The 25507-nt window shown below is 39.1% G+C and overlaps 1 protein-coding gene across 1 annotated transcript in view; it reads right to left on the bottom strand.

The window, feature by feature from the left end:
• Positions 1 to 25507, bottom strand: part of adam19a (ADAM metallopeptidase domain 19a) — a 198867-nt gene that overhangs the window by 46240 nt on the left and 127120 nt on the right. The window contains exons 5-10 of the mRNA XM_053343856.1: positions 19460 to 19536; positions 12055 to 12238; positions 6901 to 6966; positions 6202 to 6273; positions 5676 to 5842; positions 2167 to 2251 (exon numbers count right to left, since the gene is read on the bottom strand). Of these exons, the coding sequence (XP_053199831.1) occupies positions 2167 to 2251; positions 5676 to 5842; positions 6202 to 6273; positions 6901 to 6966; positions 12055 to 12238; positions 19460 to 19536 (651 nt within the window). The remainder of the gene's footprint in view (positions 1 to 2166; positions 2252 to 5675; positions 5843 to 6201; positions 6274 to 6900; positions 6967 to 12054; positions 12239 to 19459; positions 19537 to 25507) is intronic.

Genomic DNA, 25507 nt, shown 5'->3' with positions numbered 1-25507 from the left:
TATTGCCAAAAGTATTGGCTCACCCACTAGGCTATGAATAGGAACAGTCTTACCCAATATTCATATAACAATCTCACACAATGCTCATTATGAAGTCTACTGCCCCGCGCGCCACTACTACCAACTCGGGAGCCCTCCGTACATTAGCCGCTAACTGGCTAGCATTACATAGTGAAATAAAGTCGCTAATGACACTCACAGGACATAATACAGTGCCCCCGACATACAGTGTAAACATTATCCTAACCCCGGATCCCTCAATAACATCACCAGCTTACCTGCAACATGCAAAAAGTATAGTTTTAGGTTCACAGTCGCTACACAGCGTTTTCTGCTTTCATCTTGTACACAGAGATTCTTAGTATGTCACTTGTTGACGCGAGACTTCCTAATAACTCACCCTGCTTATGTAGCGACACTGCCACCTGCTGGTGATTTACTAGCGTAACACTAACACTGGCAGTGAATAACTTTGTACTCTAGATTTGAACTATACTGAACACTCTTCTTCCCATAAACGCTGATAACACAACTCTTAACTAACATTATGACTTAATTGTTCATCCACACCAAACTCTCTCATCCATGTCTCTATGGACCTTGCTTGGTGCACTGGTGCACAGTCATGTTGGAACAGGAAAGAGCCATCCCCAAACTGTTCCCACAAAGTTGGGAGCATGGAGTAGTCCAAAATCTCTTGGTATGCTGAAGCATTCAGAGTTCCTTTCACTGGAGCTAAGGGGCCAAGCCCAGCTTCTGAAAAACAACCCCACACCATAATCCTCCCTCCACCAAACTTTACACTTAGCACAATACAATCAGACAAAGACCATTCTCCTGGCAACCGCCAAACCCAGACTCGTCCATCAGATCGCCAGATGGTGAAGCGCGATTCGTCACTCCAGAGAACGCGTCTCCACTGCTCTAGAGTCCAGTGGCAGCATGCTTTACACCACTGCATCCAACGCTTTGCATTGCACTTGGTGATGTTTGGCTTGGATGCAGCTGCTCGGCCATGGAAACCCATTCCATGAAGCTCTCTACGCACTGTTCTTAAGCTAATCTGAAGGCCACATGATGTTTGGACGTCTGTAGTGATTGACTCTGCAGAAAGTTGGTGACCTCTGCGCACTGCGCGCCTCAGCATCCGCTGACCCGCTCCATCATTCAACGTGGCCTACCACTTCGTGGCTGAGTTGCTGTTGTTCCCAATCTCTTCCACTTTGTTATAATACCACTGACAGTTGACGGTGGAATATTTAGGAGTGAGGACATTTCCTGACTGGACTTGTTGCACAGGTGGCATCCTATCACAGTACCACGCTGGAATTCATTGAGCTCCTGAGAGCGACCCATTCTTTCACTAATGTTCGTAGAAACAGTCTGCATGCCTTGGTGCTTGATTTTATACACCTGTGGCCATGGAAGTGATTGGAACACCTGATTTCAATTATTTGAATGGGTGAGTGAATACTTTTGGTAATATAGTGTACATAATGAATTAGCACACATATCCAGCACATAGCAGACACGTAGCATCATTCATTGGAAGGTGTTTTTTTTGTCCAGCTGAAGTCTAATTTTCACTCTCTTTCTTTCTGTCTCCACCATCTCCTTAGAAAAATATCTGACTCTTTAGCTGCTACATGCTCCACAATGTTCACCGGTGAGTCTACTATGTGTGCTTGGTGTGGAGCTGGTAGTTTACAGTGGGTTTTTACAGCTTTGTATATGTATATGACCATGTGTTAAATAAAAAACAGTCAAGTTGTGGGCTGGAAAATCAGAACAATGAGACAAATGAGGCAAAAAAAAGATTATTTGATCCACAAATATGAACTCATCCAACTCTAATGTCACCACCGCTCAACATGTTCAGCATTAGCTTAACATAACCCTCATCAATCCATTTTAATCCTGACCCTAAAGAAACAATATGGAAACTAAATGTACTGTAGAAGTGAATACCAGCAAAAAAGTCTTTATTTTAGAGGACACTGTGCACGCACAAAAGCATAGAAAATCAATAGAAGATGAATTCAAGCTGGGAGAAAAGATTGAGGGGAAAAAAAGGGAGAGTGTGAAAAAAAACAAAAAAAAAACAAAGCGGGGAGCTGGGAGAGGAAATGACAGACAGAAAAGAGGAGAAAATGTATTCCCACGTACCACGTTGATGCCTCCAGAGTTTTCCAGGCTGCACATCCCCTCCAGCGGCGCCATCCCGATAGTCGTCCCCTTGAAAATCACACCGCTGTATCACACACACACACACACACACACAAACACACAAACACACACACACACACACCAGAAAATCACTTAACCTTAATCTCCTCCCTGTTCACTTACTGGCTTCACAGTGGATGCACATTGATTGCAGATGCAACAGCGCTGCATGGCGGCAGACATGATAAGCCTGTCAGATGTGGGAGACGGCGTGCAAAGAACCTCAATCCCCTGATCTCCTGGCAGTTGTCACTTAGCATCCGAAAACAAAATCAAGCCCTCTCTTGATGAATCAAAAACAAAATAGGCCCTGTGGTATCAGCAGAACTAATTATGGAGCAAGAGGGGCCACCAATTTACTGCTTATGAATGAATGGGATGAATGTGTGTGTGTGTGTGTGTGTGTGTGTGCAACAGCAGCCAAGCTATGAAGCTGCCACTGCTTGAGTTGTTTGGCTCAATTATACCCGACTGAAGCGAAGATCTTTTGCTTAATAAAAATCTATGTTTAACTAATCATTTATCAATTTCTACACTAATAAAGTGTGAAATCATCGGACCCAAAGGCCGGCAGTGTTTGTGTCATTAAGAGCCACGCAGGAGGCAGGAGGTGTATGTGGGAGGCTGTGGAGCCAATCAGCTTTCTTATTAGTTGAGGCACAATGATGATTATGAACCTGTGTCTTCATATCAGTGGGGGAAGAGCGTCTGCAGCTTTCCAGTCCAAACAAAAACCAAAGCAGGTAATTTCCCTGATTACGTCCTCCTGAGATGAATGTGAAATAAAAGAAGGAGAGGTAAACACTGCTGAGAAGAGTTCTGATGATCCAAACCTTGTTGGTAAAGTAAGAACAGGCATTACAGTTTCAGTCAGACGGCATAGTTAATGTCGCATGATCAATTAAAACGCACAGCTGTTCATTTTTCCCAGGTGATGTTATCATCTCTGTTCTATGGAGCGCTGCGCCGTCAATTGTTTTTCTTTGGCGCCAAAAGTCACCATCTAAAAACACGCTGAGCTTATCCGTCTTTGATATTCTCAGATATCAAAAGGCACTATTTTTTTTACTCCAGTTTGGTATTCCTGACCTTGAAACTCACTTTGCCTAGTGTGTGTGTGGTATTTTGGTGCACAGCTGGAAGGAGAGATGTAAGCAGATGGAGGAGGTTTATTCAAATGAAGCAGCACAAAGTGAACTGTTGTTATTTTTTGGTGGAAACTGGGTCTTGGACGTAGCGTTGAGAAAAAGACATCTCAGAACTATATCTGTTTCTTCTCTAACATGATTTAATCTATGAGTAAAGAGGATCATGACATCTAATGTGTTTAGATTAAACACTCTCCATTCACTAGATGTGTTTAACTGGCATTACAAATAACTGTTAAAGGACGAGTTCACAGCATTCATGTGTCCATATGAATAGTGACAGAGGTTTTCCTTGCTGTAATCATTCCTGCTGTTCATAAGGACTATTAAAAGATCTCCTTCACATGTGCTTTCAATGGAAGTGACCTCGGTCAGTCAATGAATGAGAGCAATTCTTACAAAATATGTTGTCTTTACTGTGTTTACCTCCATTAAATCACTTGAAAATGAGAGGCTGCAGAATAACCACACACAGCTCTACACACACGCAGCTCAGTTCTAACTCAGTATTCTGTTTATGTGGGAAATGTCAGATTAGCAGGCATCATTAATCTTGTGCATCATTCATTGCTTTGTTCGTTGTCTTTAATGTTCTGTTCTTCAAAGAAATTTGCAGTACAAACACTGTTGTGTGACTTCAATTAACGTATGATGTGAGATATAGCAGAATTAGAACTGAAATGGCATTGGGTTGATGAGATTATGCTTTTTTTTTTAAATCATTGTAATATAAACAAATATAAAAAGCCCACACAGTCTGCCTGAGGCTGTAGATGCTTGCTGCTGTGTTCATGTGGAGAAGCCGTGCAGCTTCCAGACAACAATATGATTTTGTGAGAGTGGATTCACTGATCACCATACCTGCTGATTTATATTCCCACTTCACCCAGTCATTTAACCATGTGCTGCTGCACATATCAACACAGCAGGTGGAGACGCCCACACAGTCCTAACACTTAGTGTTGGATGCATAATTAAAATAAAGCCCAAAGACACACAGTGGTGGGAGAAGTATTCAGATCCTTACAGTACTATTACAGCAATGTGAAAAATAATCTTCATCTGAAAAGTAAATAAAGCTTTCAAATAAAGTACAATATTTCCCTCTGAAATGTAGTGGAGTGAAAGTATAAAGCAGCAAGTGGAAATACTTAAGTACTTAAAGTAAAAGTACCTCAACACTGCATTTAAATACAGTACTTAAGTAAATGTACTTAGCTACTGTGCATGACAATAATACAGTGTTTGTAAATGGAAACTGAAGGTAGAGCTGCAAATGTAAATGAGTTGGGACCAACATATCACTATAATAATGATCACTTATTATCATTATGACATGCTACTTAACACAGATATAGCATGTCAAAAGTAACAAAATGGATCACAATTAAAGGGTCCTTATCAAAAAAGGTTTTTCATGTAAAACTGATGTGTGGAAGAAATATTTTTGGTCCATATACTGTATCATTATCAGATTTTTAAAAACTCTCAAATATCTTTGTCAGTGTTTGCTGGTCAGGTGACTGTATAATAAAAAGGTCTGCCAGCTGAAAGCAGCATGTCATCATTGTATTGATGAACCGAAGTCAAAAGACTTGAAGCATACAATTACACCTGGGGTGTGACACCAGGTTAGTTAGATATGGAAAGCCTGAATGAAATGTGAGCTGTTACTGTCTGTGTGACAGCTTGTGTAGAGAGCTGCTGTTGTTTTCTATGTGAAAAGATGGATCATGGTTCAGATCCAAGCAAACTGTGATGTGAAAGCACAGCAGAACAACCACAGGAGTTACATATGCTATTCATCAACTATTACAATAAATTCATCTGATGGTCATGAACTGTCGAGGACACAGAAGTTATAAAAGATGATTTGGTAACCATAGTAACACATATCACCATGTGAGTGTAGGAACTTTCCCTGATTAATCAGAAAGTAAAAAAAAAAAAGTGTGTGTTCTGTTTGTGTAATTACACTGTTTATATCAGCTGTTCCTCATTAAAAGAGAGTTACCTGTTTTCATCTGCTTTCTACTTGGTCATCCAGTTACAGCCTGCAATAATAATGCTGATAATCATTAAGTCAAGTCATTTCTTGCTGATGTCTTTGTGACAACAGAGAAGAGAAATAAACTCACTAGTTGTCAGAATCACAAAAACAGTCTAATTAATGACTTTCCCACTAGTCCAGATGACTTTATCTTCTACTTTTGGCTTGTTTGAAAGACAGGTGTGTATGTGTGTGTGTGTGTGTGTGTGTGTGTGTGTGTGTGTGTGTGTGTGTGTGTGTGTGTTGCTCACGTTAGCAGCTGAGCATTGTCGTGTTTCTTGCGGGATTTCAGCTTCTGTCTCCACTGGAGGAAGGACCAGAGAGTGGCATTTGGCTCCTCTGTGACGATACATTGATCCCTGTCGGTCCACACCTCCAGACCAATCAGAGGCACACGGATGTTCAGAGCCCTATAGAACTGAACACACACACACACACACACTTAGAAAAAAACAAAAATGTGTATCTACACCCAACGCTTTGTCTATAATCTTGACATAAGCTTCCATAACGCAGTCTAGTCACACAAGGCAATTATTCTCTAATCTCCACTAAAGGGCTGGTGAAGGACACATTGATTCAATTGTGAATTTTCCTCATAGCACAGAATAAACCTGTGTACACTAATCATTTATTTAGAACACCAAAGACATCACATTTCAATGTAGATTAGTAATGGATGACATCAAGATACAACAATAATCTATTAGCTTGTTGGATGTAGTTGTTTGTTGTGTGGAGAGTTGCAGGGTGCAGCACAGAAGCCATCAGCCTTACCTTATCCACATAATTGGCAATTTCCATTATCCTTGTCTTGGTCTTCTCATAGTCCTTATTCTGTCGTTTAAACTGCAGGGAAGACATGGAACATGGGGAAGTATTAGTAGCATGAATAAGGTCAGCTGCCAGAATTTTTTTTTTTTTTTTTTGAGATAATCCATTCTAAAGTTTTCTGCAGAAACAAAAATGACTCATGAAAACATCACTATAACCCAGCAAAGTCTGCTTTACCACAACCAGCCAGCTCCATTATTATAATTATACCAACGGCATGAGGAGAGAACCAGAGTCCTCTTATTGGTCAGCATGGCCTATTACCACAGCATTAATGTAGCAGACAGAAGCCTTTTATGAAAATACAGCATCTCATCACTGGAGTTTAGTGTCCATTTAAAAGCCCTTCCACCTTTAGATTCCATCTATACACGCTCCCTCATTACACAGACAAATCCTTCCGGCTCCCAGCCACATGCTTTCGCCTCAGCATGACTATTATGTGAGCTCAGAGCTCTCAGTATGAAAGAGCTCCATTAGCTGGAATGAGATAATTGTTTAAGATGTGGAACCTGTTTCAGTCTGTCCTCGCCTTTTGATGAGTGTCCCACGTCAGTGGACACATGTGGTGCTGATGCTGACGGACACAGGAATATTCTGCAGTGGAATGAATGAGGCAGGTGGGAGTTAATGTTAGCTTACCAGTGTGTTGTCAGCCACAATATACAGCTCCATGTACTTAGTGGTGCCCCACGTGTTTCTCTTCACCTGGTATTAAAGAAGGAGGAAGAAGAAATGGTAATGCATCAGTCTCACTGCTTTAGTATATTAATCCATATTTCCAATACTGTATTTTACTATACTATTCTATATTATATTATACTGTACTATACTGTACTATCTACAATAAAATGCTATTGTTGTGCTAGACTGCACTATATAGTACTCAACTATACAATTCTATACTACACTATACTATACTGTACAATATTATATTACTCCATACAGTAAAATATTGCCCTTTTCTATATATTATACTGTTGTGTACTATACTATACTATACTATACTATGCTATTCTATAGTATACTATACTATACTATACTATACTATGCTATTCTATAGTATACTATACCATACTAAACTACACTTTGTTATACAATGCTATTCTATACTATGCTATACTGTACTGTACTGTACTGTACTTTACTATACTTTACTATACTATACTATACTATACTATACTATACTAAACTATACTGTACTATACTGTACTATACAATACTGTGCTATACTAAACTACACTTTGTTATACCATGCTATTCTATACTATGCTATATACTGTACTGTACTTTACTATACTATTGTATACTATACTATACTGTACTGTACTATATTATACCACACACGACTATGGTACACTATATAATATGCTATGCTATACTATAGTATGTTTTGCTCTACTACACTGCATTATACTATACTACACTGTGTTATTCTATACTATACTATACTATACTATGACGTACTATATTATATTGTGTTAAACTATCCTGTACTAAACCTTGCCATTCTATACCAAACTGTATTGTACTATACTATACTATACTATGCTATGCTATGCTATGCTATACTATATTATACTATACTATACTATACTATACTATACTATGCTATACTATGCTATACTATACTATACTATACTATACTATGCTATGCTATGCTATGCTATACTATACTATACTATACTATACTATACTATACTATACTATACTATACTATACTATACTATACTATACTATGCTATACTATACTATACTATACTATACTATACTATACTATACTATACTATGCTATGCTATGCTATGCTATACTATACTATACTATACTATACTATACTATACTATACTATACTATACTATACTATACTATACTATACTATGCCATGCTATGCTATGCTATGCTATGCTATACTATACTATACTATGCCTACACAGTCTGAAAGTGGTACATAAAGAGGTGAACAGCGGAATGGCCTCTCAGTCTTTGATGCTGCTGTGTTTACAAAGCTCTACAACTCTGTATATCCCTCCATCATTAAGTTTCCACCCTAATTCTTGATTACAGCCATTAGGGAAAGGCCCTGCTGTAATTAAAACTTTGATTTGCGTGCGGGGGGGACTGCTGCCTGGGCTCAGCCTGGACATAACACCAATACTGTTGATTGGTGGGGAATCTGTTGCGCTGTGATGGCAGCCTGTGGAGCCTAATGCGCACGCACACACACACACATATCCACACTAATGCATTCACACATCGCATTGTTTATTTGAGAGGCAAATACTGGCAAACGCCTTGGGACTCCGTCTGGGGTCTGCTGTGGCTGGTATTTCTGCATAACAACCCAGGATTAATGTGTGGCAGCAGAGGGAATTGGGGAAGCCAAGGGGTATGTTGCAGGAGGGAGGGAGATAAAGAAGTAGGGGAAAAGGATGATGCTCTGGTGGAGAGCTAAGAGGGCTTTAGTATATGAGGAGGGGAGAAAGATGAGAGCAGTTTAAAGTGATTGAGAATGTAAGCGGGAAAATTGATAAATATGGGAATAAGAAGGAGAAGAAAAAGCAAAGGATGACTTTTTGTCCCAGCAGTCTAGACAGAAGAAGGCAGAAAAGCCCACAGAGGAGTCATTTTATCATCTATAACTGCAGCTGAGCACACCAGCCTTGTGTTTAGTCCTTTTTCTTCATGAAGGAACAGGAAATAGCACTTGAACCGCTGCATAAACTGATCTGAAAAGCTGAGTTAAAGCCCTAATTCCCTCCATTTTCAGACGGTGATTTTGTGCTCTAAAATTGCTCTGAGAGCGGTTCAATATTGTGTTTGCTTATGATGAAGATCATTTCCCCAGCAGAGCCAAAAAGCGGTGATTGATTGTGATTTAGTTATGTAATAAAGCAAACCATAGCAGAGTCATGACTCAGTTCAACACATCAGCTAATAAATAAATCACAAGCGTTTCTGTGTCTTTTCACACATTCTCTAACAGCTGAGTGAGCGGTCCCACTGAGAGGCTGGGATGACTTAATGTGAACGTCCCAGACACACTGAACACTCAGCTGTTACACTGTGTGTGCTGGCTCATGGCTGCACTAAAACAAATGAAGGAGGGACATTTCAAGACACAATTTGTGACTTAAAAGTGGTACTGAGTTTAATTAGAGTTGTTGTCAGTCAGGTTGAATCATGTGGAACGCTGTTATTAATGTGAATATAGAGACTGGTTGCTCCATGCCAACAACTATTTGCAACTGAAGGTGATAAACACGTTGGAGTCAAAGTTGAGGAGTCATGTGATCTGGATGGTTTAAAGAAAGACTCATTTCTGGAAGGGAATTTTCCACCTTTGCTCAATTGAACATACTCAGGGGTTTTACTCATAGATCCTTACGTTCTGTGGTGTTACCATTATGTTAGCTTTACTTATGGACACTGTTCAGCAAAAGGTCTAAGGTCACTAATTCAGACCACACACACACACACACACACACACACACACACACACACACACACACACACACACACACACACACAGACACACACACACACACACACACACACACACACACACACACACACACACACACACACACAGGACTTTTTTTTTTACATTTAACACATTTTTTAAAAACACGAGAACTAGAACAGGATAAAAATAAAAATAAAAACAACTAGGCTTGGGGTTCTGTTAAGGGGCGTTCACCAAAAGCGTCTGACGCGAAAAAAATAGCTTGAATCGCTTCTATCGCGCTACTTGATCATAAATATAATTTTTTGGATCATTGCTTCATTCGTGCTTGTGTCACGGATGTGACATCGGGAGAAACTCGCCACTGATTGGCTGTCGCGGCGCAATGTCGCCTGAAAAGATTTTTCCAACTATTCACGCCACTTCAGACGCTTCAGGCACTTCATATGAAATTGCGTGTTATCATGCCATTTACATTGATTTTCTATATAGACCTGCTGCTCAAATGGCGTCAGACGCTTTTGGTGTGAACGCCCCTTTAGTTAGCTACAGCTGCCACCAATGGTGTTTAGGGCTGGGCATCATGTAAAAATAACGATGCCCGTATCAATTCAAGTACCATTAAAGTGATACTGATCATTCGATACCCATCATGTGAATAGAAGCATTAAATTGCATAAAAATGCCACCACTCCTCCACATCTAAATGATTAGATATCATTTAATCATATCAGGCGCTAACTCAAACCAACCAGACAGGTTGTAGCTGCTGTGGCGATGAGCCAATCACATGTCACATCAAATGACAGAACGCTTGCCTTGATTGGCTGTGAGCAAGTCCATACAAATAGTCATATTTTCTAGGTCTGCGTAGAAAAAGAATGGATTGCAGGTATCGTTTGACGGCAGATGTTTCAGTAATACTTGGTATCAATTTATTTTGGTCGATACCTTAAAAAGGTACTGAGTACCAATACCCAGTCCTAGTGGTGTTTGTTATTTTAACTGCTGGGAGAAAATGCCAAGACCTAAAAATACAACCGATATTATTCAACATTTCATTACAAAAAAGTTTCAATATGAAGTATGTTGGCACCTAAGTTTAGATCTTCTGGGTTATTTGCCGGATCTAAAATGCATGGCACTTGGAACACAACCCTACAAACAACAGAGCTCATGTGGGTTGCTGTATCTTAAGATTTTAATAGCAGGGCCCAACAACTATATATAATATGTTTCTGTGTATGGTAAACATGGTAAGACCTGAGATCTCAGCACACGGTTTTGCCAAAATGTCTAACTTGCTAACAAATGGCTTCAGTTTTCCATTCATTCACAGTATCTGAAATTCGTCTACGATTCAGTTCAGTGGAGAGTTCTTTAATGGCATTAAGATTTTAAGGCCTGTCTTCTACTGTTGGTTCTGTTGATGTATACCAAGATTGTGGAGGCTTCAGCTTTAGTGTACTTTGTAGATTTTCCATTGCGTTGAATCTGTATAAAAGGTGTCTTGAATGTCAAAAAAGGGAGCTGATGTTATGCATTGTCTTTGGATAGAAGTTTGCTTTAAATGCTCTGCTCCTGGCTTGGGCTAAAACCATGAGATAAAGCATCACTGTATCAAAATGTAGTTTGCAAGTTTCTGAAATCTTTCATTATCTTAGCTGTAGACTTGAACTTAGATTTAATTTAATCCTCAAAAAACTGCTTCACTTTTTTCATTTGCCAATTTTCATGCCTCCTAAAGTAAATGTTGAAAATCAATTCATTTGTTACCCCCAGTAGAAAAACCCCTGAGGCAGACCATCGTGGGACAGATAATCTGCACTGAAAGCCAGACGAATAAAACTCTTAGATGAGTTAACAACACACTTAAGGCAGAGTGAGGCAGGTTTCATTAGAGGTTTCTGCAAAGTGACATCCCTGAAGATACTAAGCCCAATCCTCCCACACCTCTTTCTGACAATACTCTGATTGACTGAAACATAATTACCAAATGAACTCTGGTAAACCTAAAGTGGCACCAAGAGGCATATATTGATTTCCATTCCATGTAAATGGCATCAAAAGCCCTGAGGAGCAAAAGTTGTTACAAGGCTGCCTATTACTTGTTTCCCCTCTGTGTGTTATATCTCTTTAGATGTTACAGGAACAGACTGATATTTTATAGAATACACTTGTTGGTTTTTAGCCACACAGAGATGAAATAAGTAAAAAATCAAGTATCGTAACATTACTTACATATATCAGAAAAACAACCTAATATACACACACACACACACACACACACACACACACACACAACAGTGGCGTTGATGTCTGGGAGACTCACCCTTGAATGAAATGGCCTGAGCAGGTTGGAGATGTGGTTGAACTGTGTGCTATGATGGCCGTGGCCACAGTTTCCACCTTTCACCGGCAGGTCCTCTGCATTAAGCAGCGAATGGTGGAGAGGATCCTCCTCGTTGATTGGCTCCAGGTAGTAGGTGTCAGTAGAATTCAAGGATATCAGGCCTCTGTGTGAAGGAGGGAAGAGAGGTTGGGAAAAACAAAAATCTAATTTAACAGGATACTGGGGTGGTATCAAGAATGACACTTTGACAAACATTGATATACCCCCTACTGGTCCAACCCTGCAGCTACAGCCGCTTAGGTCGCTTATGGTGGCATTACGCAGCGAATGGTGGAGAAGATCTGAACTGTTGACTGGCTCTCCTAGTACCGTATTGTTTAGGAGCTAAAAACAATCTAAATGCAAGACATCTTACAGTCATGCTTTTGGCCCAAATTAGAACCCTAACCTACATTGACATTGATTGAGTTGGTTGAGAGACCATTGTGTATGAGCTTAAAAAAACCCAATGAAGCCAACAACTGCATTTCTAGGTCTAAAAGATCTGTATCTGCCTCACTGTTTTGTGCTAATCAGCACTCATACAACTATTCTCTCTCATTTACATCCCCAGGAGTTCACATATTAAACTGACAAGAGTAAAGTCTCATTGAAGGGTGTAGCAGTCAATTTTCACCAACTACCACTTCACGATACAGGGAGATGAAAAATACAGATCATCATTCTTCCAGGAGATTCTAGCTCTCCACTGAACCTCTCACTGGCCTGTGGACCATTGATTGTGTTCTGTGCAATTTCCCAGTGTCACATAAAGCATAGCTCGGGTTCTGTTACACAGACTTATGGTAAACACTGCTAAGATGCTTGTCTTTTAGACTTAGTGCTACAGTTGTGTAAAATTACATTGTATATCTAACTGTTTGTCCATTTTCAGAACTCTGAGAACCACTTTCAGTTTGTTGCAGTTGTTCTTGGGTTAGGGTTAGGGTTAGGGTTTCAAAGCAAACAGAATGGTTAGACCACATCTGGACACCTGTACAGACATCATTTACATCAGACTGTGATCTGATCACATCTCATGTCTATGTAGTTTTAATGAAGCAAAGAATAAGACCAAAGTGTTTGTTAGATTATCAAACAGCATCTTAAACCTCCACTACCACGTCGGAATTGACAATGAACTTTCTGAAAGCAACAATTCAACATCAACTTTACACAGTGATTGGTCAGGTATTTGGCCAGGTAATAAAGTGGTGCTGCAAACTACTTTTGTCAACAACTTCACACGATTAAAGCTATCTCGGAGTGACAGTCTGACAATGGTAAATGGACTGTACTTTTATAGCACTTTTCTAGTCTTTTTACCACTCAAAGCACTTTTACACTATATGTCACATTCATCCATTCACACACATTCATACACTGATGACAGGAGCTACCACACAGTGTGCCAACCTGCTCATCAGGAGGAAACTAACCATTCACACACATTCATACACCATTGGCACAGCCATTGGGAGCAATTTGGGGTTAAGTAGCTAGCCCAATGACACATTGATGTGAACTGGAGGAGCCGGAAATTGAACCTCTAATTTTCCAACTGGTGGACGACTGCTCTACCTCCTTACTCCTCACTTCTAGTGTTCATTGTGTTCATTCATCCCTCTCTATGATGATGACCTTTCCACCCACCTTTGAGTGTATGTACATTTGCAAAAGGTAACATTTTTTTCTGTAGAAGTCATCAAATGACACATCATACAGATTAGTTCTAATTAAGCATACATCATCTTTTAGTCATGGGATATGCTCATTATCCTAATCCTACTCATTCTTTTCATTCTGAGAATAATGAAAAGTATCTTACAGATGCTTTGGTCTGTCTCCAGGTGAACCTTTCTTTGCATCTCATAGTGGATCATGCAATAATTCCCCTGACCTAAGAACTGTGTTGACAAGTCTGTCAGCTCCACCTTCCCAATTTCCACAATGACATTTGATCATAATGCAGGCCGAATTGAGTTAATAAGAATTTATGTGCAAATGCAAAGGTCAGAAGTTAGAGAAAATAAAATAATAATAAAAAATAACTTTTCTTCTTACTTGTAATCCATCCATGTGATGGTGGCTGTTGTATTTCTCATGGTGCATTTATTTTATTGTTCTTTAGGAGAAAGCATTTTTTGTGGGGTTTTTTTTTTTTTTACATCTTTTAAAAAGTGCATAGTTTCACTTTAAGACAAATTTAGTCCTCTATGAATCCTTACAGAAAAGCCAAGATAATAAACAGTGTGGCTGGAAGACTTGCTGTCCTAAACAACACAGAGCAGTACAGAACACAGTCATTCTGCAACAGCGACTGTCTGGGTGAACTTACAAATGATGTGTGTATGAGTGAGTGAGTGAGTGAGTGAGTGTGTGTGTGTGTGTGTGTGTGTGTGTGTGTGTGTGTGTGTGTGTGTGTGTGTGTGTGTGTGTGTGTGTGTGTGTGTGTGTGTGTGTGTGTGTGTGTGTGTGTGTGTGTGTGTGTGTAACTGAGGAAGAGATGGGACCAGACAAATTCTCAGACTCCTTACTGAACCTTCATCCAGCAGACTGTATCAATCCCACATGGACCTGCTGACAGGTGACTCTTCTGACCCCATAGCACAGTCCTCTAAAGCACAAACTACTCATAGAAAGTGACAATTCTCACATCTTAAAAGGAAGGGAATAATATTCGGGTATGATCTGTGTCCTATATACCTATTTTTCATTTTGCTTTAGGGCTTTTTAAAAAGTTTCAGTCCAATTTAACCATAAACCATTAAGCCACAATCTTAAATTCTCTACTACAAATCTGTCTTTTGGGTATGAAACACACCCTGTGGGCCTGTAAAAAGCTCATGTTTAATGATGATCAGTGGATGTAGTTAGCTTGAATTATATTGGTAACAATGAATTCTAATATTGAGCATTTTGTTATGCAACATAAACTGTTTTTCTGTCCATCCGCAGTAAGAAAATATAAATGACAGATTCAATGAATATTTGTGAAGAATAGTTTGGTGCATTTGACATGAACACCCAAGTCAATATATAAAATGTCTTACAATAGATTTTTTATTTATCTATTTAGAAGAACTAAATCCCATGTACATATAGTAAACCTGCCTACAAAGGATTTGTATGCGAGTAATAACTTAAATGCTTCTTATTACACACACTATATCATCTAATAGGCAATTATGAGGCTATTCTTTAGATCAAATGAAATACATTGTTAGTGTGCAGAAGCTAACAACAAAGTAACACATAACCATTTCAATCATTCTCATTTAGCATTTTGAAAGTTCTACATTAATAATTATAATAATATCTAAAACAAGTTATAACTAGAGCCTGACCCATACATATCAGACAGCTGATATGTGTTGTCTGATTCGCACTGATATATATTTTTTAATATTTATACAGGCTGCATTTTATGTATCTTTGATCCTTTTTCTGCATTCAACTTAATATTTGTTTTATTATTTATAGGAATTTATAATGATTACATTCCCAGTGTAGTTTACTGTTTCAGTGCACTGATGTTATTTCATCATTCTTCATTTTTTAAAATTTTATTTTACTGAACAGTTTGGTTCTGACTATTGTGTTCATCCACACTACCTGACTGTATGTGTGCTGTTGAGCTTGTTTTTTTTTCCTTCAGTGTCCAAGGCTGTTTTGCACTTTCTTTTAAAACCATATAATTCATCCTGAGTGAATACCAAACACCTTGATATGGCATGAAAGTTGCCAGAAGGTAAAAATGACCTGGGAACAGCGGGGCACAAGTGGAAATGAAAACACCCAGAACTGCTGCAGTACTGCACATAAGAACAGTAAAGGTCAATACTAGGACCTGAAGAAAAAGTTCTTGTGTAAGACTTTGTTATCCTGGCATCAAGGTCTTCTAGTGACTGGCAATTTCTGCAATCATGAGATTTTTCTTTCTTTTGCATAATCATCAGTTTCCTGTAAGTACATGCAGTCCGGCCAGTCCAAAAGATAAGCCACAAGTGAAGATGACATCACTGCAGCTGGAGCCCAACAAATGGTCTCATCAAGGTACTTTTTAAACTCTTTTATCCTGTACAAGTCCTACGTCCGAAAATCAGAAAACATTGTCGTTTTCCCAAAATGCTCATTAAAATCCAGGATCGGGACCGCTGAGTCATGCTGTTGTTTCTTGAAAGACGTCGTTGATTCATCGTTTATAATGGCGCTGTTGCCTAGCGGAGGACATTTTCAAAGCGTAAAAAGTGACCCCTGACAGAACCCTTTCATTATGATTTCCAGCAGTACGCACATCGTATTGCTCTTTTTTTCCCTGCTGAATCACTCCTGATCTCTTTCATCTTTTCCTGCTGATTGTATTTGTTTCCGGCCATGTATGCCTCTCTGACATTAACATTTTATTTTTAGGGTGTCGTTATTCTGCATCCTAAAATAACATTTTCACTGTAGTGGAGGTTTAGTTTGACCTTTTGTCCGCAGTGATTTATAATGAGGTTAATAGCAGAGTAAGCTTTGATTATTATGATTAGATAGAATGCAAAGGTCAGTTGGCTCTAAAATGACTGTTTTAATCAGTTATGAGTGAATATAAAGAAGACAGAATGAAAAGTGAGGGGTGATTGCTGTGAGTAGGGCACCATAACATCACTCCTCATTTCCTGATTTCACTGTTTCATTTAAAAGGAATGGACAGCACATGGGTATTACCATAAACATGTACAGACGCTCTTGTACTCCAGTTCTTTATGAAATTCAAAGTGACTGCAGTATAATTTACTTTCTGTCAGTGCAAACATATCCAGAAAGTTCATTACTGACCTTGGAGACACTACTTTGACAAAATAATCTTAGCTCTTGAGATGTGGTCGAAAGGTCCCGAAAAAGCCAATAGGTGGAGCTTGAGTTAAGATGATTTTGTCAATACGCAGAGTTTTTCTGACCACAAGAGGAGCCTGTAAACTGTCAGCTGTGAACAGTGTTTCAGCATGTGTGAAAATCAGCTTGAAGCAATACCTTTTCTGAAAATGGGATTTTTAGATTAACATCCATCATTATTATGAACATCTCCCTCGGGTGCCTTTGACTCATAGGATCATTTAGATAGCCTTATTAAATGTTATCAATACTACTTCACCTCATTAAATGAACTGTATGAATAAGAACTGAGGCAGTATATGTGACAGTATGACCAAGAATTGAAAACTTTTTGATTGCTTGGTCAGATTTTGAGTCTAGCCTATTAGTTTTTGATCAGATATTTCTCATTATAAGATTTACATTATTAAAAACATCTATGAAACGATCCTGATGACTGTGCACAAAAATGTAACAATCCTGATGAAAAATGGCAAAAGTCTATGTTCTGATTTAAGTGTTTCTGACTCAGCGATGGAAGGATAGCAGTGTGCGTTACCACCATGTCTAATTTCATACCACCACTTGGGGGCGCCAAAGCCGGAATGTTCAAATTTGACATAGTGACTTTTAGAAGGTCACTTAAAAACACTCTCAAGACATATTTTAAGATATAAAAATACTCTGTTTTGAGTAATTGCATACTGGACCATGATTGGCTCCTAACTAGTTTGTATTCAGTCCCACGGACACAAGGGTCTAGAGATAGTTACAGATATTCTTACATTTTTAAAGTCCTTTATTAATATATCAGACAATATTCATTTTCTTGACACCACCCATAACATCACATTCATTTTTTGATATGGTTTCTTTCATTTTTTTAACATTTGCAGCCAAGAAATGTACTGATTTCTCTATTTCAGTTTCTTGTCATTTATTGGCTGACATACACTAATATCTAAATATATGTAGTACGCTGGTACTGGCTGATGTATTGGCCTGGCTCTAGTTGTGATGCAACAAATCCTGCTTGTACAGTGGAGCTCAAACATCCATGTGATGAAACAATGCGCAAAATGGGTATTATTGAGTGGAGAGAGACTTTAACATCAGTGATGTCACGATGTACTGACACACCCTGGAGTTAGGTGAAGTTCCACCACTAGAAGCCAGCAAAAATACAATTTTCAGAGGGTTTTAAGTTACTGTTTAATATCTATATTTTATTCATGCAACGTTTATATCAAGTTGCTCTAAGATAACATCAAACACTGATGTTTATACTCTGCAGGATATGGTTTATCTGTTCATCTCTTATTTTTGAAACTAAAAACTCAGTTTGCTTTTCTGTCCAAGAACAATCTTGTGGTGGTCCAGCTCACGTTTGGAAAGCATTCGGAATGACTGGACGTTTAGAGAGCATTTACATTCTGCTGGCTTCCAGATCACTACCCCACCCCCCCACCCTCCACCCCCCCACGTCTGCTCTGTTCCCATCAAAGCTGCTGTCAACAAGCAGCATCTGGCTACCTTCCCAGATCAGGACAGAGGGACTGAGAGTGCCGACGGACGTGTCAGCACTGCACAACGCTCATTCAGATTGAAAGATATAAGATTCATTCCAAAACTTCCTGAAACTCTTATCTGTTTAGATGTACTCAACTGGCTTTTGAATTAATTCCTATTTAAGCCCCGCTGAGCTGTAACTAGATGTCTCTTTTATTGGATCAAATTCATAAATATGTATTTTGGGACACATATCCTTAGGACGTGCCAGGAGAAAGCTTCAATCTCAGTCTCAAATATGCAAGACATGCCACATTAAAATGGGTCTGAGGCTGTGATATTTAAGGCTTTTAAAACTGCTGCCTGGATCCCAAAAGAGGATCAAATTAGTCATTCTCATGACAATCTGAAGAAGAAAAGTTGTGACAGTACAAGTTGAACTTTTCTCTGGTTGGACAAAATAAATCCATAAACATGCAGCTCAGTTCAAGTTAACAGTGGTACACAGGAGAGTCACCTGATATCACTGAATGGTAGCGATCCAAAATCCACTGCAGACAAATAATTACCATTTCAAATTCTTAAAATGCTACTTATTCTCCCTGATTAAGATGAGATATCTTCTCCTTCACCGTAAAGTCCATTCTCAGTGTTTGTGCACTTCAAGTCTCCACATCACACTTGTGTAAGATGCATACTGGCCCTTTAGTCTGGTCTTGTTTTGTACATTTTCACTTGTGTGTAGTTGTGATGTAAATGCATTAGTCCAATGAATTCATATTCATCAAACACTCAATCATTGTAAAATAGCAGTTCCAGCACTAATGGGATATATTGTGAGCTCCTGTGTAATTTTGAATCAAACCAACAATAAAAATACAGCATGTTGCCTACTGTCCTGTAAGATGTGTTGGTCAAACAACATACAGTAAATAACACGCACACACACGCATGCATGTTAAGCTGTTAACTGTACCTGACTCCTGAGCATGTGCTGAGAGCCAACCAGGACTCTGGATGTTCTCTTACATGGCCGTGGTAGAAGCAGTGATCCTGAAAGAGAAAATAATTGGAATCAATAGCTCATATTTCATCTGGAGGAAAGCTTTAAAAAGCCGCAATAATGTTTATGCAGACATGCCTGTAGAGCACCACACAATGAATCGATCTGCTGGATTGATTTGGTGCTGTAAGTGTTCATAAAGTGGCCTGTGTGCTCCTGTTTCCTGACTACAGCTGCCGGTAAAAACACTACATCTGAACAACAGCTGCGATGAATCAATACAAATATGCAAAGCTCCTTAAAGCATGATGGTGTTGATATGATGGTGGGAATGGCCAACGAAATATCCTGATGAGGATTTGAAATCATACTCGAAGGAAAAATAGGCAGAATCTGAGGAATATTTTTAACCATTGCTAAAAACAGCTAAATAACATGTCACATTATAACACAAAATGAATATTCAATGGATATAATATAATATAAAACACTGTAATTTGTACTCTTTTATTGAACCCACCACAAAGACTTAATGAACAGTAGAGGGCTGTAGATTATTTACATCTATTTAACCCAAACTGTTCAGCCTACCAGTCAGAATGCCCAATGGACCAAATAATTATAGTTAGAGTATACAGTAATAATTATATAGTATTATAGCATACAACAATAATAATTTAGAGCATACAAAGATCAACTCTCAAATTAGCCCTGTATGCTATAATTATGTTGATTCATTTGCATGTGTGGAAGATAACTACTTTTCTTTTAATCTGATTTATTTAAATAATTCTACTGATAGAAAGACAGAGTAGAAAAGAACAACTGACTTGATAAGAACATTTTGAACTAGTCCAGCTAGTGTTGTTGGTATGGCAAACACAAATGAGAAACTTTAGCTATAACAGCTTTTAAAGGTGCAGTGCGTAGGATTTAGTGGCATCTAGTGGTGAGGTTGCACACTGCAACACTCTCAATAGCCCTCCCCTAACCCTCCCCTTCAGAGCATGTAGGAGAACCTGCACTGTGGTGGCTGTGACACTTGCAAAAAACATGAAAGGCCAGGCTAGCTAGACCCAGTGTTTGGTTTGTCCATTTTGGGCTACTGTAGAAAAATGGCCATGCAACATGGTAGGTTCCATGGAAGTAGGTACAATAGGCTTATTTTAAGGTAAAGAAACACAACAGCTCTTAATTTCAGGTGATCATACCCCAATTAAAATGTATTTATGAATATTATATTTAATTTCTGCCTAGTCCCATTTTACTAGATTCCACTAAATGTTACACACTGCACCTTTAATCTCATATAGATCTTTATTATTTGGAAGTGTTTACTGGGTTGATCTGACTAAAACTATGTATATGCCTCTAGAAACATAAACAATTAAACTTAACCATCTGGGACATTATTTACAGATCTTTAAGCCTGATGTGATGTTTCCACACAAGTGCATATAAGTTATGCCTGCACTGTATAAACTGCTGGAGTTGTCACTGGGTATGGGCATAAAGTTGACACAAATGTCAAATTCATTAAGTTGCATTAATCAATATTTTTACATAAACAATTAATCAAATGATGTAAATTTAAGAGGTGTTGCTCATAGTGATGAACCTGCAGATAATTATCAACTAACTGTTTGGCTCAGTCTCAGTCACTCTGCTCTCATCAAGCCTGTTTTCAGCAGCAGCAGCAGCAGCAGCAGCAGCAGCAGCAGCAGCAGCAAGCAGCTGTTTTCAGTGATAAAGCCACTGTACACTATCTGCTAAGCTCCAAACAGCACACAGAAACAGGTAGAAACTAGCTGCTGAACAAAGTGGTGCATTTTAACAGTTGAAGAGACAGACATGTGTCTCAGGAGTTGGTAAAGAACTAGAACCAGAGCTGAAAGGAGAGTAAATAGTGAACGTTCATTCATTGAGTGGATACAAGCACTTCTCCAAATGAATGCTAATGCTGGATGCAGAAATATGAAACGGTTTGCTATGGTTGGCTACACCAAGTTCATAAGGTGATAATATGTCAATGTCGTCTTTACAGCTTGTCCCTACAGTTGTGAACATGTTCTTTGATTTACTTAATCAAGTGGAAGAGCAGATCTGAAGGTATGGGTGTAGATTTGTGGGAAGATCAGTTCCTGTAGGTAGGGACGTCCATGTCCATTGATGGATTTGTATGTGAGTTGCAGGACTTTGTTGTCAGTCCTGAAGGAGACAGCGAGACAGTACAATGAAAACAGAATTGGTGTTATATGTTTGTGCTTCCTGATAGTGTTGTTCTGAATGTACTGGAGCTTCTGGATGTTGCTAGGGATTCATGTAAAGAGTACATAGCAGTAGTCCAGTCTTGAGGTGATAAAGGCATGGACAAGTTTTTCTACATTGGGCAGGACTTTAGAGATGTTTTTGAGATGGTAGAATGAGGTGAGAACATCCAGATCATTGGCTGTGGAGTCGAGAGGGGGAGGTCCTGGTTGCAAAAGGTGAGATGAGATATGGGGAATGACTGAATTTTTTTTTTTTTTTAAAGTATATTTTTTCGGGCTTTTTGCCTTTATTGTACAGGACAGTGGAGATAGACAGGAAACAGGAGGCAGAGAGAGGGGGAATGACACGCAGGATAAGACCGCTCGGCTCGGGATTCGAACCGGGGTCACCTGCAACGAGGACTGTAGCCTCTACACATGGGGCGGGAGCGCTACCCGCTGAGCTATGCTCAACCCGGAATGACTGAATTTGATGTAGAGTGCCAATAAGGAGAGCTTTAACTGGAGAAAATGTGTGGCTATAAATGAGGCTGACATGGCTGCAGAAGGACTTAGGGCAGTTTGTATGTACAGTTGGGTATCATCAGCATAGCAGTGGAGAGACGCTCCATGTCTGCTGATTCAGTCCTACAAAAAAGGGAGGACTGAAACTGCTTAAGTACAGAGACTGACAACCCAGTGGTAGTGTGGAGGCAGCCTAAGAGGATAGTGTGATCCACAGTCATTCACAATCTTGAGAAGAGCTGGTTCAGTGCTCAATTTTCCAAATAGGTTGTTGTATGTAAGGTGTTCCTGAAGCTCAGACACAGCCACCTTCTCCAACATTGTCAACAGAAAAGGGACTTGTGGCCGGCAAGAACTTCCAGGATGGGTATCTTGAGGAGGGGGCAGATGATTGCTACCTTCAGGGCCGATGTAACATTGCAGGTTTGTAGGAAGAGGTTGACAAGTTGGCCCATCAGGGGGCTGAGAATGGGGATGTATGATTTGAGCAGAACTGTGGGAATGGATCCAGGGCACAAATACAGGGGTTTCAATGATTTCTTCAATGTGTCTCTGTCTGATGCCAATAAAATGAAATAGAGACGGTGAGCTCCCAGAGAGAGGTTTGATGACAAGGAGGAGGCAGAGAGGAAGAGCTGAACATCAGAGAGTGGATGTTGTTGACCTTGGCTCTGAAACAGTCAGTGAAGCTGTTCCATCGCTTTTCTGTTGCCTCAAATGGGGGAGGTGATAGTGGCTTCAGGACATGATTTATGGTGGAAAAAAAGATGCTCAGGGTTGCCAGGATTGTTATTAATTAGGTTGGAGTAGAACTGTGACCGAGCATCTTCAAGGGACTTTGAGTCAGTCCTTTGATGTTCACGGAGGGTCACTTTATGGAGTGTCTGAAATGTCAGTCCAGGACACGTTCAAATATTGACATTTTTTATTCTTACTGACCATACGGCAGAGTGCTCTAATTTTACTCTAAGAATCACACCATTTATTGTTTGCATGTTTTACAATCAGTGACATAATAGCACCTTTTACCTTTTTTTCACTATTGGAAACATACTAAAAGGTAGATTTTACGTGCTGTTACACCTCTAATGAACCATAAACTAAAGTGCAGTGTTAAATGTGGAAGGTAAGAATTGAATTCACTTGGCTGGGAAAAGTAAAGGCAAAGGACAAATAACCTTAAATTAAAACCAGACAAGCTGAAAGAACACCCACCTGGCTGTCTTTGTTTACTACTGTATTGTAATTTAAAAAAAAAGGTTATATAAAAGAAAGGAAAAAAAAAGAAGAGAAGAAATGAACACTTTCAAGTCAACCTTTTAAGTACAAAGGTATCACACTTTTCATGATATCAAAAGCAACTCTTTGAGCCTAAATACCTGCTGTTAATGTTGACAATGGATTTATCACCACAAGGTTTAAATTATGCAGGCATGTCGATTTTTTGACTATTCAAAATTCCCTGTCAGCTCATCAGAGCGTGAAATGAGCTCTTTCATTTGAACAGCAGCAGCAGCAGCAGTGAGGAGCGCTGTGTTAGAGCCAACATACAAATCAATTGTCAGTGAGAGCCCTCCCTGCCAACCTCCCGCAATTACTCTGCTTACATGTACAGGATTTGATGTGGAGGCACGCCAAGATATCGGCCCTGCTAGGCTTTGTTTCAGGTGTGTAAAGAATAACCTTCCCTCTGATCATAAAACCAGCATCACGTGGAGAGACAGGATCCCATCTGCAGTTTGAGCTGTGTGATACATTTAGCTTCGTTTGCCAGGTTGTAAGAAGAACTTCTGAACTCGAGTGGAAGCCAGCGCACGTAAACCTCTCAATCTGCCTTGTTGCCTGTTTGCCTTCTTGTGAAACATTATCAGTGACAGGTAAAGTTCTACTCCAATTTAGTCCACATCAAGCCAAGTCCGGTCCAAGACGAGAGTTCTTTCTATGCCCATTTTATCGAGGATGCTTTGGGAGCTGATTTGTGTGGACGAGTATCCCAGCATGCATTTTCTAACAATAAACGGCAATGCCTAAGGATATGAGCCAGGTTCACAATTCTTATAATTTTCATTCTGTGCCTCCAAATTGAGTTTGGAAAAGTTTTGTTAGATGAGAAATCCTTTTATTTTTATATATCGCTATATTTATTGAGATTTCAATAGTGGTCTGGGCCAACACAGGTAGCAACATAAAGTTTCAAACAAACACCATAAAACACAGCTCTATCACAACCTCTCAAAATATTAAGGTCATGAATACAATTATAATAAAAGAGAACAGAAAAATACAACCTTAAAACATACTAGAATTGAACTAATAATCAATTCAAAAGCTCGTAGCAAGCAGCTTGATATCAGCAGGTAGATTATGAGTTCCTGTAGCAAAGCTTTAAATCTGCAGAGACACCACTGACTGTAATTTTACCTCTAAAATTTCTCTACCTATTTAGATTTCAATTTATCAAAAATAATGCTTACTTAAAAAAGTCTACCCATGTTTGTATAAAGAGACAGTTTTTGGATGTTTCCGATCAAAATAATTTATTTTGGCAGTCTAACCAGAATACAAATAACCAAATGAGAAACTGTCATTTCGGGGCACTTTACAGATGATGAATGGTTTGATCAAGTTAATATTATTCCATTGTACTGCAGAAGACTAAAGAAATGGGTTTTTCTTGTCATGCTCTTAAAATGAAACAGTAGAACATGAACTACCCTACCTTGTTCTCTCAGCCCACATTTCCTGTCTGGTGGTGGACTATATATCAAATACAAAAGGGATTTCCAATAATTAAAAATCTGTATACCTCATTGTCTCGAACTCATTGGAATCATTTTTATGTAAAGTAACAAGAGGTCAGCAATTGTCGGGGCACTAAAAACTGATTTGGTGGCCGGCCATGACAGAATGAATGTTAACTGACAGCAGAAACAATGACTTTTAGAAAGACACTGGCAAAAGACACTGGATTTAATGGCTGACACCCAATCCATTTAACAAGTTCAATGTCAGCACCAATAACAATCTACAATGTCAGATCGGTGCATCGCATAATACCAATTAAAGGCAAAATGCCCAAAACAATCTTTTTAAAAAACTCCATTACATTGATTGTCTACCAGACACACTGACAGGTTGAATTATCAGCTGTAAAGTGTCCCTCACATTGAAAATGACCCTAGTACATATCCTAGAGACAATTCTTTTAAAGAAAATTATTAATAGCATAATTTTTCTTTTTTTATAC

Source organism: Scomber japonicus, chromosome 22 (genome assembly GCF_027409825.1).
Source record: "Scomber japonicus isolate fScoJap1 chromosome 22, fScoJap1.pri, whole genome shotgun sequence".
Lineage (NCBI taxonomy): Eukaryota > Metazoa > Chordata > Actinopteri > Scombriformes > Scombridae > Scomber > Scomber japonicus.
The sequence above is the reverse complement of the archived record's forward strand: the minus strand, read 5'-3'. Positions and strand labels throughout refer to the sequence as shown.